The 19,544-nt window shown below is 42.0% G+C and overlaps 1 protein-coding gene across 1 annotated transcript in view; it reads right to left on the bottom strand.

Annotated features, from left to right (window-relative positions):
- PPM1E (protein phosphatase, Mg2+/Mn2+ dependent 1E) overlaps nucleotides 1–19,544 on the bottom strand; it is a 95,713-nt gene that overhangs the window by 6,303 nt on the left and 69,866 nt on the right. Inside the window, exons 2-6 of the mRNA XM_082201744.1 lie at nucleotides 6,427–6,545; nucleotides 2,983–3,182; nucleotides 2,127–2,315; nucleotides 1,358–1,501; nucleotides 537–630 (exon numbers count right to left, since the gene is read on the bottom strand). Of these exons, the coding sequence (XP_082057870.1) occupies nucleotides 537–630; nucleotides 1,358–1,501; nucleotides 2,127–2,315; nucleotides 2,983–3,182; nucleotides 6,427–6,545 (746 nt within the window). The remainder of the gene's footprint in view (nucleotides 1–536; nucleotides 631–1,357; nucleotides 1,502–2,126; nucleotides 2,316–2,982; nucleotides 3,183–6,426; nucleotides 6,546–19,544) is intronic.

Below are 19,544 nucleotides of genomic sequence, written 5' to 3'. Positions count from 1 at the left end.
ATAAACACCTCAATTATGACTACTAGACTTCAAGATGGACATATTGATTTGGCAAGGGAATTCTGAAGTTGGAGCTGCTTGTCCCCTCATCAGGTATACTCATCCTGAAAGCTTCCACTTTAACTAATACAGCTAACAGCTGATGATATTTTCCTCCAGGCATCTGCCTAGTGTTTTATAAAGGCATATCTTTCTCTTCCCAGCTTTCTGAACTGAAAAGCGCCAACCTCTTTGTTACAGGTGTTCCTTATTCTGTACTTCCTCTACAATATTCTGAGATGAGGTGTTCAGTCACCTAGATCTGAAGACAGATTTTCATCCCTATCCTAGTGCTGAATTTGCCTTGTTTGCTACTACAGCACTCTGAGCAGACGTTTTCACTGGATCTTTCACTGTGATTACAGTATCCCTTGGCTGGGAAGTCACAACCAATTTAGAAACTATATTTAGTCACTAAAACTCATAGGGGCTAATAAGGAAAGAAAATGAAGAAGGAAAAATAAAATAGACCAGAAGACAGGATTTCAGTTTCCTACCAATGGCTCTGGAGACAGACAGACTCCCATTGACTCGCCAAGCCCCAAACCAGACCACGCAGCCTCCGAGGGCCTCAATGCGCTTCTTCTCATCCTAAACCAGAAGGGAACACATAAGCTGGTCAAAGGCTGATGCTGGGGATTCCCCTAAATATTTCAGTGCATGCTTTCTCTCGCTCTTACACACTACAATTTACTTGCTGTGGCAATTTTCATCCATTTCCCTTTGAAGTAGAAATATGTTGGCCCTAAATTACAGTGGTACCTCGGGTTACATACGCTTCAGGTTACAGACTCCGCTAACCCAGAAATAGTACCTCGGGTTAAGAACTTTGCTTCAGGATGAGAACAGAAATTGTGCTCCGGCGGCGCGGCAGCAGCAGGAGGCCCCATTAGCTAAATGGTCTTCTGGTTAAGAACAGTTTCAGGTTAAGTACGGACCTCTGGAACGAATTAAGTACTTAACCCGAGGTACCACTGTAATGGCTAACTACAGTAGCTAGTAGGCAACTGGACAGTGAGGGTCTGACAGGACCCAAATCAGAAGAACAGAGGGACTGCCATCATCCATCAGTTGCTTCAAAAGACACATCTTTTTCTTCTGCTTTTCCTGGCACAAAAAAACTGAGCCATTTGACTATGGTTTGTTTTTGGGTGTGTTTTTTCTAATACTGTTTTACTGTTTATCTTCTTATGTTGTATTTGTTCCAAAGTTTCTTAGAAATGCTTTTATATAAATGGTGCAGTGACCACCACACCTGTTTCCCTTCCTGTGGGGCTAGAAAACCATCCACTCTGCCATTATCCCAGGCAAGGCTCACCTCACGATCCGGTTTATGAGGTTTCATCAGCTCCACTGCTTGGCCCCCCCTGACAAGCATCACCTGGGAGTCTCCCAGCCAGGCCACATACAGCATGTTCCCTCGGATGAACGTCACAACACCTGTGGTCCCACACCGCAAGCTCTAGGGAGAAAACAGAGCCTTAGTCTTGCTATAGACAGGCAGAAGCTGCTTGGCTGCTTCAGGCATTTTCAAACACACATCTCAACTGCAGCTAGACTGTGAACTAAGCAGGTGGTTGGATTGATGGACTATTTACTGTCAGATGGGCAGCATATAAATAAAATTATTATTATTGTATATTTGAAGCCTATGGAGTAACAAGCAAAGATTTTACCAAGTTGCTGTAATACATCAATGTGCAGTTCTGAGTTGTGCCTCTGCACATTAATGAAAACACTGCAGAGAATGTGAAATAGCCCCAGTAAAGTGGAAGTAATTCTCTGAGGACTCTTGCCCCCAGCTTGAACGACCCTTCCACTGAAACACACAGCCCTTAGAAGATTTGGAAGATTAACCTGTACCACAAGTTGCTCCAGGTAACAACTGTTTATTCTGTGGCTGGCTGCAGAAGTGCTCCCTGTTGCAGATCTCATGGCACAAACAGCTGCCCCAGGAAGAAAGCTTTGTCCAAACCCCTTTAATCCCCACTCCTCAGGGGAGGCCATTTAGATAGGCTCAAATAACTGTTGAGCAGATTTTTCAGAATTAACCTCCACCCTCACCCGAATTAATGTTGCTCATTCACCTCTCTGGCTGCCTTCTGCACAAAGCGTTCATCCGTCACTTGGAAGGCTTTGCACAGCGCCTCTGCAGGGTCATGCTGGAACATCTCTTGGTGCACCAGGTTCACGTGGAGGTGGATGGAAGCATAAATGGCAGCATCCACTCCTCCGTGGCCATCAAATACTGCAAAATAGGCCTGCTCCTCTTGATCCTGCCAAGAGAAGGGCATCGATATGATCTGAGAATGAGGCTGAGAAAGGCCACCAACCTGGATAGTTTTAAAAGAGGATTAGACAAATTCATAGAGAAAAGGGCTATCAACGGCTGCTAGCCATGATGGCCATGATCTGTATCCACAGTTGGAGGAAGCAACGTTTCTGAATACCAGTTGCTGGAAACCACAAACGAGGAGAGGGCTCTTCTGCTTGAATCCTGCTTGCTGGTTTCCCACTGGCATCTGGCTGGCTGCTGTGAGAACAGGATGCTGGACTAGAGGGCCACTGGCCGGATCCAGCAGGCTCTTATTATATTCATCAAATAGCACAGGCAAACAGCTTCAGCTGCTGGCATTTTAACTGGGGTTGGGGGACAAAAGCCACACTCCATAAAGAGCTAGGTGACTTGACTATTCTGCAGCCGACAACAACTGATTAAGTGGTTGCAACTGGGTTGCTGGTTTGGTGATGTTTCTCTGTTCTCCAATTGGACAGTCATTAGCTACATCAACATCACTAAGCTTATCTGTGGGTACAGCAAGTGCCAATTTCTTTCTGTCTCAGAACACACCAGGGATCTGTTGGCTCTTGTCCCACCAGAGGTTTGATAACTGTGTCCTAGCTGCCTCCTGTCCACTCTCCTTTCCTCGAAAAGCTCTTTACCTCAAGGTTGAAGAGGGTGTTGAAGTCTGGAATGCAGACGTGTTTGTCTTCCATCTTGCGGCGCATGTTCTTAATGGCATGAATGGATGTTTCGTAGTAACGGTGGGGCTTTGGCTGGAGGGGAAAGTCCTTTACCCAGCTGCTGCAAACCTCATGGAGTTTGCTGAACACTGTACGAGCCAGCTTCACTGTTTCTACCTCTAAGAGACCGGATACAAGAGAAGAGAAGAGTGGACATGTGGACTCTGCTGAAATAAGAAGCATCATTGTGCTGACCAGGAACTTCCAGTGGTGGGGTGGGAAACCTGTGCCCCCCCCCCAGATATTGATGGACTCCCAGCTTAGTCCAGCAACATCTGGACGACCCCAGGTTCCTCACCCCTAAACAGATAACCTCTTTTCTGTCTATGTTTTATCGAAATTTTCAAATGTATCAACACTATGTCAGGTGCTTGTAGCAAACAAAACTACATACTAATTTCCAGTCCCACTCCACAGATCGTATGCAGAGATCCCTTTACACAACTAGTGAAGTCCCCAGTAGTATTTGCACAGTCTACCTTCTGTTGTGCTTTCATGGTCTTAAAATGAACCTTAAGTAGGCATGATTTATCCACCAAAAGTAGCCAGGGGAAACTGCATGCTTTTGTCACTTGACAGAAGTAACCTCTAATCTAACTTTGTAAACAAGTCCAAAAAAGTAGTAGCCTGGGCAGCAGGGGGGAGGGGATTACATGTTTCCATGGTGGCTGCAGAGGAGGACAGAGTCCATCCCGCTGCCAGCATGCTTATTTGCCTGCATATAATTCCTTGTTAGCTATGGACCAGGTGAGCTCTCTAACACAACGCTGGGGTAATGAACAATTTGGTGTGATGGGTCAGAACATGAGCTATCAAACCAAACACTATGATTCAAGTCTGCTTCTAGCCACTTAGTTCATTTATCCAAATTTATTTTCCAATCTGATTTTAACCAGCTGCTACATAATTCTGAACTTCTAGGATTAGCAATATGTCTTTTGGGTTGCATCTCAGCTGCAAAACACTGACCAGAACCAGCTGTCTGGTGTCTGCCAATCCTGAAGCAAATAGTTAATCAGGCACACTTCCTTGGCAGCTCTCCAGCCTGATACATCTCTAATGTAGTCACCACTGAGGAACCAGTTGCTCATTTCCATTCTCCTCACTTTCTAGCTCCAACCCCAATGGGGTTTCCTGGCAGCAGGTAGTGAATATTCCAACATCAAAAGTCATCAGAGCAAACCACATGGTGATTTGCCCGCTCCTCTAGTCTAGGCAGTTGCCAGTCCCACAAGTGAAACATCACATTGGTTGCAGAGCTTCCCCACCCGATACCCTGGAGAAAGGCACAGTCTTTCCTGCAGCTTTGCACATTTCAGAAAACCCCTCTGAAGGAAGGTGCCCATTTGCTGTGCTGAAACTTTAAACACAGCCCCCTGTGGGTAGCACACACAGTGTTAGCATCATCAATAATTACTGCTTCAGATTTTTTTTAAAAAAGAGCCCTCAACAGGCTATCCACCCCCGTGCAGCTGAAAATTACTCATCAATCGTTAATGTTGCAGTGCCAAGCTAGGGCTGAGTCAGCTGTCATCCTGCCTATGTCATGCACCATTTCATCTTCCCCCTGCTGCCTGGGAACCATCAGGGCTGGAAGTGCTGCTTAATTGCATCAGTTACAGTGGGAGACCCGGCCCAGCCATTTTACCCAACAATGGCAATTGGCTAGCTGACAACTGCTGCAAAAACGGGACATGTGAAGGAAGGAAAGCAAATTTGTGACCCATTTCCAATGGTAGATTTGCATATTCTTTTGACAAAATTCAAAGCTGCTGGGGTGCTTATGCGGCTGTTTGCAACTGAAAGCTGATGAGTTCATTATGCTAGCTGAATATTCCTTGAGCTCAATATAAATATAATACAAAGTATTAAAATCAATATGAAACAAGGATTGTGATTATGCCATCATTAATTCAGCTGAGACTTGTATAACTTTCAGGTTCATTCCTAAAGCCATAAAAGAGAGGAAGGTCAAGGCTCTCAGAAGAAGTCACTTGGTAACTCGCTCAGTCTTTAGGAAGTCCTCCTAAGAACCTCCCATTCTTTAAGAATCCTTTTTGTATTTTAGAAACTAGCTTAAGTAATTTATGGAATCACCATGCATTTATAGTGCAGAAATGCTTCGGAGTTCCTCTTCTCAAAACAAAGCAGGACTTATTTCCAACATACAAATTGGAAATTAAGGCTCACAGCTTGCCTTAAGTCACCAAGAAGCTGTATGCCAAGGGGGCTATGAAATCCCAGCCTGCTCAATCCTGTATCTGAGCCACTGCCCTCTGCATATGCTTCTGCCACAGAGTCACTGGTGCAGACCCATGTTCTCATTCTGCTAACTGATATATTAGTGTGTTGGGCTCTGTACATTACAAGCTTAAAGACATTCTAAATAGGGCAGCTGCAAGGAATTTCCAGCTCTCTCAAATATTCTGTGTAGAATGATTAGTTTGAAAAATGTCAACATTTCCTTGGAGACTGTCAAATATTTATGCAAGTTTTAACAGATCTCAATTTGGAACTAATGAGGGCTGCTCAGCCAGAACAATGACAAATCTGCTTCATTCACCTGCACAGGATTGGGAAAGGCAGAAAGACCTACAAATGAGGGCAAAGTATAGGCAGTATTAGCCTCTGCTGTAAATAACACATGAACTTAATTTTTTATATTTTAAGCAAATGCAAAGGAGGGAAGGATGGCAATATATTTTCCAGGCTGAACAACAAACACCCTGTCAGCTTCTCCTATGAGATGCTATCTTTCATTGTAACAAGCGTTCTGGGGAGCCCGTAGAGGGAGCTTAGTCAGCACAACTCAGAATGAATTACAGCATAGGGCTGGAGGATGGAACGTTTTGCTGCATCATAAATACAAACAAGTAAAAAGGGAAAGTTTATTTTGCTTTTTAAAAGATTGCCTTTGAAAAGAAAGACATTGTGTTGCAAATGTCACAACAACAATGATCCCTCTGAAATTCTCCTGAATTTTCTGGGGAGGTGAGAAGAGAATAATGTGTGGAAAAAGAAGAAACACAATATATCCCTTAGAACAGCCTAGGACAGGGCTCCTGAAATAGTCACAATGAATGTCACCCCATAAACAACTGTCCAAAGGTAAGATGCAAATCAGAGGTTTCTGCTTGCAGTGCTGTTCCTGTTCTTTGCGGGGGGGGGGAGGGGCAAGTTAAGCATCATGCTCCATGGCATCAAAACCAAAAGGAGTGGAGAGACTCGGAGTTGGTAATTAAGCAGATGGACTGACATGTCATCATGTTCTGGGATTTTATTTATTTCATAACTTTTATACACTACTTGACTGCAAAAACCTCAAAGTGCTTTACAAAAAGATACTTTATATCAGGCACTTACGTATGATCCCATCGGGGCTATCCTCATGCTTGGGCAAGTAATGTGCTGAAAGATCACTCTGGAGGACTTCATCGGCTGTCGCACGGGCTAAAGCAGCCGCCAAAAATGAAGGGCAATTACTGGAAGAGAAAATAGAATTGGGAAATCATTTTTCTGCTAATAAGGTAATTGGCAAGTTCCATAACACAGAATCACACAGGACAATATTAACTAAAATAGGAAGGTACATTTTGCCCCCAAACTGAAAACAAATAGTGCTAGTCCTTTGTCTCATCTTTCCTAAGAAGAACTTCGAAAGAAAAAGCTGGACCTTAAGGGCTGGTCTTTTTCTTTTGAAAGGCTGCATTGTTCAGCTTGCTATCTTGGTTACCCTCCCCAAAAATCGCCACATAACCCACTGCAGAGCTAGATCACTAGCATACTTTTTTTCTTTTTGGTGTTACTGGCATGGGCAAATGAGATCTAATGGAGAAGAGTGTCCAAGACTCTCAGATGTGAACCAGCAAGTCCACAATGCAAAACTCAGTTGCTTTTAATGCACTAGGTGGCCACTAGGCAAACCACTATTCTTTCAGCAATCCCATCTGCAAGTATTTGGATACTACTACTAATTTCAATACTGAATTAACAGGGTTATAATAAGTATTAAGGCTGTAATAATAAATGTGGGGCAATTTGAATACTCCACTACTGATTCTAAGCATCAAATCTTATCCTCAGCGTATGCACATCTATTTACTGCAATCTTTCCCTTGGAGTAATATCTGCCATATGTTCCAATCTGCTTAGAGGTAGACGTGGACCTACTAGAAAGATCCCAACATGGCCACAAGTACAAATCTGCACGAAGTACACATCTTATTTATTATGGTGTATAACACTTTGCAGCCTAAACACAAGTTTTCCCTTATAGCAACAACATGGAAATTGAAACAGTGATTATGGTAAGATAGAAGAAAAATCTCTGTCCAAATGTCTTAGAGCTCAGTAACCCACCCCTACCCTGACACCTTACACCCTTGAGTAGTAACAACCGTGGCTTTGCACCCATTAGGATCATTTGAAGCTGCCATATGCTGAGTCAGGTCACTGGTCCATTTTGCTCAGTACTGATGACACTGACTGGCAGCAGGTCTCCAGGAATTTGGAGAGGAAGTCTTTCCCAGCCCTACTTGGAGATGCTGAGGACTGAATCTGGGAATCTGGCACAATGTAGGTGCACTACCATTGAGCTACAGCCCTTCTTAGTCCCATTATAAAGCCACTTTACTCAGTGCTTCCCAGATGATTGCTTTTGCCAACAAGCAGCCTTTTGAAACTGTAAATCTGGAGTGTCATTACATAAAGAGATTTATAACTTAAGTGCATATGCTAAATCTCCTGGCTATTTCAATTTTTAGCATTTCATGTTTATGTAAGTTACCGTATTTTTCCATGTATAAGACTACCCTTATTTTTTTGGACCCAAAATTAAGAAAACAAAGCTCTAAAATAGAAGTGAAAATCTGGATGATCTGTGGTGGCAAGTTAATCTTTTTGGGGGCAATTGCCTTCAAAGTTTCCAGCATGAGGTGCATGCAGTGCACCGTGGTGCAGAAGCAAAGGCAGCAGCTGGGGCACCGCATACTCCCCTTCGGTGGCAGCTACTGCTGCAGGGAAGCGAGGCGAAGGAGGCTCCCAGGCAGGAGAGCTGGGGGAAGGCAGCGCCCACTCTGCGCCAGGCCATGCCATTGAGCAAACTGAGCTGAGGAAGGTGGTGAGTGGGCTGGGGGCAGGGTGGGAGTTTGAGAGGGGAAGAGGGGGGAAAGAAGGGCAAGGAGAGGTAGCTGAGGCAGCTCTCAGCAGCGGCGGTGGCAGCTGCTCTTGCTCCGGTGGTTGAACCAGCGGGGGCTTCAGGAGCCAGTCGCCAGCATGCAGCCCGGGGGGGCAGGAGAAAGGGGGGACGGCAGCAGGAGGGACCGCCTCAGCCCGCCCAAGCCAAAATCCTGGATATATGCTTAAATATTTAAAAAATCCCCCTGGATGACCATGTTCCATGTACAAGACGACCCCCAATTTTTTACTTTTTTTATTTAGCCAAAAAACTCGTCTTATACATGGAAAAATACGGGACTTAAACATAGGGTTAAAAATAAAATACCAACAATATCCACCAAATGATATCCTGTCAAGAGTCAAGTTCTAGCCCTTTAACTTAAATGCCATCAACACGAGCCCTTTCTCAGCATCAGCAGTTGTGCCGACTACCCACGCAGTGACTTCAAAGCTCAGTAATACGCACACTAATGAAGCACGACTAGCATGGGATATTACAGAGTCTTTGGGTTGGTTTTTCCTGGCACTACCACATCCATCAGCAAAAATGAATGCACTCTGACATGCTCTTCCCAGCTCATTTCCAGCAGGCTCAAAATGCAACCACAGATTTATAAAATGAATCGCTTTATTTAGCTGAGGTGTATCTGTGTGTGCATATTTACAATGAACTCCTGTGTCCCTGAAGACTATCACAGTTTGTTGCTATTTCATCTCATGCATGCTGTGTTAAGAACTGTGATAGACTCAGGAGGCTCTTGAGAAAAGGGCTACAAATAAATCAACAAAATAATCAACAAATAAATATATGTAGCCACCCATCCACAAATCTGATGTAAAGGCAAGCCAAATTATAAAATCTGAATGTATAAATTAAGCAGTGTGTGTGTTGTGTGTGCGCGCGCGTGAGCGCACGCACGCACGCACACACACACACACACATCCTGGGTGGCTTTCATACTAAAGTAACAAAACCTGATTATTAAAAATACAAAAAGGAACAAGGTTTTAATGACCCGATCCCATTCCCTCTTGTGTGAAGTCTTCTCCATTAGTCTCTCTTCCTTCAAAGCAGCCCACAAAACCCCAACTTTTGTATCATCCCTTGATTACACACACAGCTAGCTATCCTCAACTGCAACGAAATCTAAACATGCTACCCTTTCTCTCATTCATCCCTGCTTGCTCTTGCCTGTCCCTCTGTCCTCTCCTTTCTGGCAAACTTTTGATTGTAAGTGTGTTTGGAAGCAGACCTGCCTTATACCTACCATATATAGTGGAATACTAAAAATAATAAAAAGTGCAGAGCCCTGTTCATACAGGTAGATGACCTGAAGGTTCTTTTGAGAAAAGAACAAGGATCAGTAGGCTTCCTTAGGCATTTAAGGAAGCCTAGCGCTCCTTGTTCTTTTCTCAAAAGACCCTTCAGGGGCCACAAATGCCATTTTCTCCTCATTTGCCTGTCGACTGGCAGTGGTGGTGGTGGGTGGGGAAGGCAATACACAAATTCCTACTGGGTCACATGCTCCTAAAGCTGCAAGTTGCCCCTTGCCAGTTCAGAATATGTGGCATCAAAAATAAATGTTTTGGCAGAGAATATATGCTATTTGAGAACAGTCACAGTTCAGGTCATTATGGAAAGCTAAACTGAGGATCAGGATAGAGCAAGATATGCCAAGGGTAGGAAGCTACCTTGTAGGAGACCAAATTGTTGTTCTTCTACACTGGTACTGTCTCCTCTGACTGGCAGCTGCTCTCCAGGGACTCTGGTAGAGATTCTTCCAATCTGACCCCTTTATAAAACTAGAGGTGGCAGAGACTAGGGACTTTCTTCATGCAAACATTTTCTCTACTAATGAGCTATAGTTTTTCACCCTATCACAAAAATGAAATTGAAATCATCCCATGATTTTTAAAATGTAATTTTTCCATTAGCATTACCAGAAAATAGCCATTGAGATGCAAGTGACTGGGTTTTGCCAACAGCTACCTATGTGGGTCTGCTTAGTCCACACCTGTGAAGCTTGCACACTTGTATCTAGCCAAAATATCGAGCTAATACCCTGACAACACTGGCTTCAACAAAAGCCACTCAGGGTGTTATTAGATAAATTAGATGGTTTAGTATATTCTTCTGACTCTTTGGCAATGCAAGCACTTGGCACAACACCCACAGCTGCACTCCTGTACTCCTGGGAATAAAGCCACTGAACTGGAAGGCAGGCAGCTTCCATCAATTAACTTTAGAGGGAAACAGTCTGAAATAGGCTCGTGTCACCTTATTACATTTGTCTGGGCTAATGGCTCCATGTAACATCAGAGAGCCAGTCAGAGAGTAAGGAAGAAATCTCTATAAAAAACACTTGTTCTATACAGTTCTATTTCTGTTCTAAATTTAATACAAAAGTTACCAATCCACCAAATTCGTAAAACAGTCATTCGACAATTTTGATGGGCAAGATAAAGGGGGGAAATCTCCAGGAAAGCTCCCCTTCCTGCTCTTCTAATAATACCAACAGACGGCCACAGAATTAATTGCCTTTGACATCTGTACATTGCAAATCGTCTTAGAGAGGCTTTCCAGGACTGCAGTGCAAGCAGGGAAGTGATCAGCTGGGGCAGTCCCTCTGCTTCTGACTAGTAACCATCGGAATCTCTTTCCAGAGGCTTTTGTTAAGGAACCTTAACTGGATTGCTGTGCGCTGCCAGCCAAGACTAGACAAGAATCTGACTGCTAAACAGTGGAGGAGATGTCACTCTATTACTCTGAAATACAACCATGCAATTCAGTACCTCCAATACTATTCTGGACTTAATACCAGTTAACTTCAAACTAGTATCAGGGAACGTATTTTCATTGTTTCAGTCTGTGTGATGCTCCTCAACACAATGTAAAAATAGACACAAGCTTAATCCCCATACAATGTTGTCCATGCTTTATTTCTTAAACTAAAGGCAAAATGTCAGGTGTAAAATTAGTCCTCAGTGATGTACAGTTTCCAAAGTACATGTTTAACATGTTTGCAGTGTTATTGGGTTGGAAAACTAACTTTAAATCTATTGATTTAAAAAAATAAGGAAGTAGCTATGAGATCATTTAAATTGTTGCTGCTGTACCTATATATTCTACATTTAGCCTTCATATAATTTGCCTCTTAGTTATTTTTTGCCCAACAGTAGTATGGGTAGATGGCACACCTGTGCTAGACAATAAATAATGCCACTCTGGTTTTCCATTCTACTTGAGGGAATATATGCCTGTTTTACCAGCCATTCATCTGATACCATATAATATGTTTATGAAATTGCAATGCCCCATGTAGCCTTCATTTTAATCAAGAGCCAGCCTACTTCTGCATGAAAGGCCGGTGATGGAGTCTGAGTGTGACTTATTTATGGCACCTAATACAACAAGTTAAAACAATTATCTTTATGATATTGAGCCGATTCATTACATTTAAACACGAGTGAACTCCTATGGTCTCAAAAGCAGCTTGAGGAGGATGAAGGACAGAGGATGAAGAAAGAGTTGTGTATAGAGGGGGGCCCTTTTCCCATTATTTGGACCCCTTGGGAAACTCAACAAACCTGCTGTACCTGGAAATGGATGTGAAGAGTGCAGCTAAATGGGATACAGCTGTGGGCAGCCGGAGCAAGTACCATCCACCTTGGGCCTGCCAATAGAAAGCAAGTCTAGAGTGAGAGACTAGAGTGATGTCTGCTGTTTTAGGAACTCTTCTCATTGTGAGACTTCTGTAGGTGAGCTGAGAGTTTGTTTGGACCCTGGGTGAGAACCCGGAGGCTGAGAGCAAGGGTTTGTCTGAAGGAAAATGAGCTGATATTGATTTATATGTATTAGTAGTTTTGTATTAATGTAACATTTTTATTTTACATTTTATAAGGAAGAGAGAGATGGGGGCTCTGATGAAGTTTGACTTCACAAAGAGCAGAAAAATAATTGGCAGTAAAGTGATCCCTCAAATGCTTTATGGAGTTGAAATCTGGGGCGAGGATGAGAGTGCTATTAAAGGGCTAGAGATGGTGCAAAACCAATTTCTCAAGAGATTGTTTTCCCTACCCAAGGGAACGGCAGCTGCACTCTTACGCATGGAAGCTGGATGGCCAACGTTAACCGCAAGAGCCGATTGCACCAGATTTAATTACCTGAAAAGACTGTCCTCCATGCCTTGCGAGTGCTCGCCAGCCCTGTACTATTTGGAATTGGAGAACAGCCAATGGTGGAAATGTAACACCCAACGTTATTTGAACTCTTATTATTTCCATAAGCTAGAGGACATTATATCCACAGACAAACGCCAGTTAAGGGATTGGTGCCACTGGACAGAATCACTACGTGATCTGCAAGCAGTCAAATCCTCTAAACGCTCTCCTTGGTTCCCCCTTCTAAAAACGGTCCATTTTAGAGCCAGTTACCTGTCGAATCTCCAGCCAGCCTCACTTAAAATTTCCTTTTACTGAGCTGCTTTTTCAAGTTATGCCCTCCACCGTCCTAGATGGATGATATAAAAGGGTACCATACGAAGAATATGTGGGCAGCTGCAGGAGGTGATTTCTCACCTTACCATCCATACAGGAAAGATGTCTCTCCCTGGCAGAGAAGGTCCTATGGCTTCTTAGTGATGGAAATGTTTCAGTGACTCATAAAGTTGCCCTTTTTGCTTTGTAGGCCAAAAAGATCAGAAAGAAGACCCTTGACAATATAGCAGTGAACTGCAAGGAAGATGCAGAGATCTAAATAGCACGACGCCACTTTTGTTGTATTTATTTTTGATTCAGATTTGTCATGATCAATGGCTAATACAATAAAGTTATTTGGATTGGGTGGTTGTACCTGTGTATTTTTGTAATACTTTGTTTGTTATCTGTTGGTGCTTCAGTTTTTTGTACACTGCTTAGAGTTATTTTGAATATATTAAGTAATATAGAAATTAAATAATCAAAAGAGTTAAAAACTTAACTAGTGATTTCTGATAGGTTTATAAGGTTTGACAGTTTAAGTACCAAACTTTCTGCAAGCATTCATGCTTTAATGGAGCAGATTGGGCTTTCCCATACCTGGTCTTGCAGCTACCAGTAAATTCAATATTTGCTTTTGTTACCTTTTATGTACTTTACATATTTCAGTGCTTCTAATATTCCCTGTACCACCTCAACTATTTTTCAAGATCTACTATATAGGACTGATTCTATCTATCTATCTATCTATCTATCTATCTATCTATCTATCTATCTATCTTGCTCTGATTACAAACCAATCACTTCTAAGAAATAGATAAATAATAGAGTGCAGAATACACTTTATGAGAAAGATACGCAAAATCTACCATCTTCAGCATCCCCTACTATCCTGAAAATATGGAGAGCATTAAAACAACAACAAAGCAATGTTGTGAATAAAGGTATTTCCTGTGATTCATCTCTGCAACTGAATGATTTGACAACTTTGATTTTTATAAGGTTTTTACCATAGGACATAATATATTCTTTAAGAGTGTATGTGTGTAGATATATATATAGAGAGAGATACAGATATAGATAGATAGATAAGTTATTAAGTGTGTAAATAAAGTTAATGTAAAGATTAGTTGTGACAAGTTCAAGAGGTATGAAGTGGTCCTTATTATATTGTTTTTGTATTTTTTTCTCACACATATTTTGTGTGTGTAAGGGAGTGTAGTTTTTTGTTGTTGAGCACATTAATAAAACTTTAAAAATTAGTAAGAAAAACTCAGAACTCCCGAAAGCTTCTCAGTTTCGGTTGCACCTCAACCCATGACATTTCCTCTTCCGTATATACAAAACACAATAAAATATTAAAGATGGATGTTCCTCCCAACAAGCAAGAGCTCTTATTACATTGTAGATTACTGAACTTCCTTCCATACCTCAGAAAATGAAACTTTATTGTGATTCTGTTAAGATGCAAGTACATTTAATAAAGCTAGAGAAGAAAAATCAACTAATAAAAATGACTCTGTCCACAGTTCTAGCATTTAAGTACCAGTGAGGATTTTGGGTCTTTCCTTAGTGCTAGAGGTTGTGTTATTCAAAGATGCTTGGCACAGAGACAGCCAGAGAGAGGAGCATCCATCCTTGATAAGCAGCCTGTGGAGCTTTGAACGGATTACTGGTGCACATAAGGGATGCCAAGAGTGTGCTATTCTTGGCGGAGGTGTCACTGAAGATTCTCCTCTCAATCTGCACACATCACCTTCCCCCACTTGCTAGCACGCTGATCTGCCCTAACCTATGGCTGGCTAGTGGTTTTTCCACAGCAGGTGAAGGCTCTGGTTGTTATTTTCAAGCCCCAAAGTGCTGGCAAAATCAGAGTGTGCTTATTTCTGACACACGGTGAAATCAGAGCTACTGCACACATAGAGGAGAAAAAGAAAGCAGATTTGTCTTTTTAAATGTTGTGTAACTCCATTAGACAGTGTTTAGACAGCAAAAGGATGCAAAAAAACCCCGTATTTCAGGGAAAGAAAGTGTCTTTAAAGTGTTAATGGAATAGAGAGTGCTCAGTTAAAATGCAATATTAATCTGTCTTTTCAGCAATTGCTGCAGGAAACTTATCTAATATAAAACCACTGAATGTTACATGACTTCTTATTAGCTTATAATATTTACAGTCTTTGCACATATATGCCTCTAAATCCAACAATGGACTTTCAACGGTGGTGGTGGGGGGTTGAGTTACAAATAATTAAAACATACAACACAATAAAAACAAAATACAGCCACATAAAACTAAATAGTGTAATTTTACAAGGTAGGGCCACTTGAATCAAGGTCTCTTCTGAAAGCATTATCGTTTTAACTGTTTGGTTGTATTAATTGGTTTATTTATTTTATCTAAATATTGTAAACTGCCCTGATGGATGATCTAGAAATTTAGTAAAATAGGATTTCTAAAAAACTGTATGCACATATGCACCAGTGTAAATCCAATCAATCAGTCGATCAATGTCTAGTGTTGGGTGTAAAATGTCCTGAGATTTTTAACACACATGTTCATCGTTAGGACTGGAACTTCCATTCTACAAAAAAATGCCCTGACATTAGAAAACAGGTGGCTAATGCAATTAGGCAAACACCATTATTGGAAAAACTGACAAGAAACCTAAAAGTAGCAAGAGGCCAAAAGAAACATGACAATTTTTATGCAGACTGGTGTTATTTGTGTAATCAATAAAGTCACAAGGCATATGGTAGAAATGTACCCATAGTTTATAGCACAGTCTGGTGTGCGTGAAGTACATATTTTTCCTTCTCCCCCTTCCTATAAAAAGGTAAAGGGACTCCTGACCATTAGGTCCAGTCGTGACCGACTGGGGCTGCGGTGCTTATCTCACTTTATTGGCTGAGGGAGCCGGCGTTTGTCCACAGACAACTTCCAGGTCATGTGGCCAGCATGACTAAGCCGCTTCTGATGAACCAGAGCAGCGCACGGAAACGCTGTTTACCTTCCCGCCAGAGCGGTACCTATTTATCTACTTGCACTTTGATATGCTTTCGAACTGCTAGGTTGGCAGGAGCAGGGACCGAGCAACGGGAACTCACCCTGTTGCGGGGATTCAAACCGCCGACCTTCTGATCCGCAACCCCTAGGCTCTGTGGTTTAACCCACAGTGCCACCCACGTCCCATATACAGTGGTACCTCAGGTTAAGTACTTAATTTGTTCCCGAGGTCCGTTCTTAACCTGAAACTGTTCTTAACCTGAAGCACCACTTTACTAATGGGGCCTCCTGCTGTCGCCGTGCCGCCATAACATGATTTCTGTTCTCATCCTGAAGCAAAGTTCTTAACCTGAAGCACTTATTTCTGTGTTAGCGGAGTCTGTAACCTGAAGCGTATGTAACCTAAGGTACCACTGTAAATACCTATAAATTCAAATTGTTTTTGATATAAAATACCCTTTACTTTTGATCACCAATCTAAGCAATACACATTACTATAAATCATTTCCTATCTGATATAACTGTAATAAATTTGGTACACTTTGACACAATTTTGTTCATATTTTCATAAATCGTTATCTGAGTGTATTGTTTTATTTATGTTTTTAATTTTATGTAATTATTGCATATATGCTCTAATCTAAACAAAAATATATCTTAATGCAACCATGTTAAACAGCTTAAATGTGAAAATGAAAAAAACAACCCCGTTACAAAGAAGAGAAAACAGTAGTTGCATTCACATGACTTGCTACTGTTTCTTCTCCCATGACTTCCCCACAGCTTTACAATGCATCTGACATACTTATCAGAGATTCAAACACACATCTGAAAATCCCATCATGCTCCCCCACAAACTTTAGGTGGCTTTCTACCTTTTTAAAAGTATTTCTTCAAGCATAACTTAATTTCGTTTATTTAAATGCTTATTTGTCACACTTAGTTCTTAAAATGTCATTTAAAGAGAGATGATAATCCACTCCAGGGATGGGTGGAGCTGCGTTTTGTGACAGTGCAATTCCCAGCCAATCACCCTCTCTTAGATAATACAGTGGTACCTCGGGTTACAGACGCTTCAGGTTACAGACTTCGCTAACCCAAAAATAGTACCTCGGGTTAAGAACTTTGCTTCAGGATGAGAACAGAAATCGCGCAGCAGCAGCATTAGCTAAAGTGGTACCTCACGTTAAGAACAATTTCAGGTTAAGAACACACCTCCAGAACGAATTAAGTTCTTAACCCAAGGTACCACTGTATTGTTTTCAGTAACTGCAATGAAACAGCCAATTGTGTGCATCAGACTGTGGACAGAAATGTGTTTGTTTTGTGCCATCAGACTCTTCCCTTTGTTTGATAGAAAATTCATAGAGGCTGTGATCTGGGAAGATAGTCCAATGACTCTACAGTTAAATGTAGCGAATAAGAGTGCTCTTTTATAGGAACAGCGTGTGTCCTTCACAAGCTGCTATCAGATTTTCATTTCTTTTTCTTTTTCCATTTTGCGAGATGGCATAAATGAGGTTATAAAATTCCTGGCAATCACAGGCTCCCTACTTGATGAAAATGAAGAAAAGCCTTAAAATAAGTTTGCGAAACATTCTCCCTCACCTACAAAGAATGCTATAACATGAGATGAAGACTCTCATACTACCCTGACTCCACACCCCAGTTGCTTCACAACTGCATGCTTGCTTGCTTGCTTGATTTATTGAATTTATAAACTGTCCTTCATCTGAAGATTACAGGTGGTTTGCAGCATAAATTATTTCTTCATAAAATATTTACACTGCTTTACTGTAAAAAAACAAACCCCAAACCCTCAAAGTGGTTTACAAAACAAATAAAACAAAATTATAGGTAAAACAATTTAAAAAATTTAAAAGTTTTAAGGTCCCTATATAGCAAAGCCCAGCCAAAACAGGGTTGGACAGTCACAATGTCTAAAAACATAGAAGGATCTCAACATGTTCCAGCTTCTAAGCATAACACTATTTTTCAAGGAAAATCATCACCAGAAGTACAAAATCTAATATAAAAATCCAGTGAGCTACACCAAAAGTATTCTTCCCCCCATCATTTAACTTGACCTCCATACCCAGAGATGATGGGAAGAGGAGTGGTCCAGCAACATCCAGCTTCTATTTTGGACATTAGCTGGTCCAGTAGACATATTATTTTACTTGCTGTGTGAACTAAACATCCATTTTGTTTGTTAGGCGTAAAAGAGATATATGGAGTTTAGAGTGGAATAAGGCCACATCGTGTCTTGCCTTACACTCCCCGCCCCCCAATAAACAACATTTAATGTAATGCCTAGAAAACATCAAGGAAATATCTCATTTAAGAATTCAGAAGTAATGTGGGCCTGCAAGAAGGCTTCATCGTACCAAGCAGGAAGAAGATGGCCGAAAAATTATAAAACAAAAATGAATTGTGGAGTAAATTTATCCTGTAATCTGAAAAAGTTCAAATGCCTTTAAAAAAACAGAAACGAAACAGAAGTATAGTGCTCTTTGTTTGCTGTCCACATAAGATACATTAATACTATAATAAAAGCTTATGTCATTGATTCCTTTGCCTGACCATGTATCAAAAAAATTAACACCTCAAAATGTAATCCTAAATTTGGCTAGCTAGACATCATTCAAACATGGCATTTCAAAAACTGCTGGCCTTATTAGTGACTCCTGGAGATTGAGGAGGTGGTACTCCTCACTCAAACTCCTTCTGGGATCAATAATTAGCTCCTAAGTTATATGACAGAAACACACCGCATCTGTTGACGAATAACGTACATAATTACGCCTAATATGGGTTACTTTGTTGGTGCTTATCCCCTTTCTGACCCTTCTGAAACGAGATCGTTCTGTAACATGAATCATGTACCATGCCCTCATTCTGTAACTCCCTTTGCTCAATTCAATTTCTAGACCCTTCAGTTCCATACCTGCCACAAGCATTGCCAGACATCTGTCACTACAATACCCTTGGAAGAAATCTTAGCAATGTTGAAATTACGCCAGATGTTGTTAGAGAGGAGCAGCGTTAAATCCAAGAAGCGAACACCTGGTACTTTTTAATTGTGGGAGCTCAAACTAAATGAAATGGATGGCAGCTGAGTATACACTCCAGATTGCAGGAAGTTCTAGTCTCAGTCGTTTGTTCTTTGTAAAACAAAAAGGTGCAGCATTAGTGCACCTGCATGGGCCATTAAGCTACTCCTGAATAAGTCACACAAAGAGGAACTGCTGGGGGAGTTGTGGATCAGTGATGTCAAAGCAGCCTTGGCAGGAGTGGGGCAAATAGCCTAGTGTTTCCCAACCTTTTTTGGGCAAAGGCACACTTGTTTCATGAAAAAAATCTCGAGGCACACCACCATTACAGCCCCGTGACGTCAGCGCGCAGCGTCACGCCGGGAGGGACATGAATTGCTAGCAAATTACATAATCACCTCCTTGAGGGCTGGCTCATCTTCTCCGAAGGCAGAACCCCATTAATTAACAGCACAGACTCACACCATAGCCAAGACGAGGGGGGAAAACCTCAGTCATGCACAGTCATGCACATGTGGGGGCTAAATGAGGACGAAGACCGGGCAGAGAGCAGGGTTCAAATCACCCCACCTGGCCAGGACAATCCCTGGGTGCTCCCTTGGGCCACTCGCCTGACCCACCTCGGAGGCCTGTTGTTGCAAGGATAACACGGGGAGAACCACGCGCGCCCCCGGGAGCTCCTTGGAGGAGAAAGCGGGCGATGAATGCAATGCATGAAATATATGAGAGGCGACCAGGTTTTGCAGGTGAGGGGCCCCCGCCAGCCTCCG

Source organism: Podarcis vaucheri (assembly GCF_965113315.1).
Source record: "Podarcis vaucheri genome assembly, chromosome: 15".
In the NCBI taxonomy this organism is placed as follows: domain Eukaryota; kingdom Metazoa; phylum Chordata; class Lepidosauria; order Squamata; family Lacertidae; genus Podarcis; species Podarcis vaucheri.
Note: the sequence above shows the minus strand (reverse complement) of the source record. Positions and strands in the feature narration are given on the sequence as shown.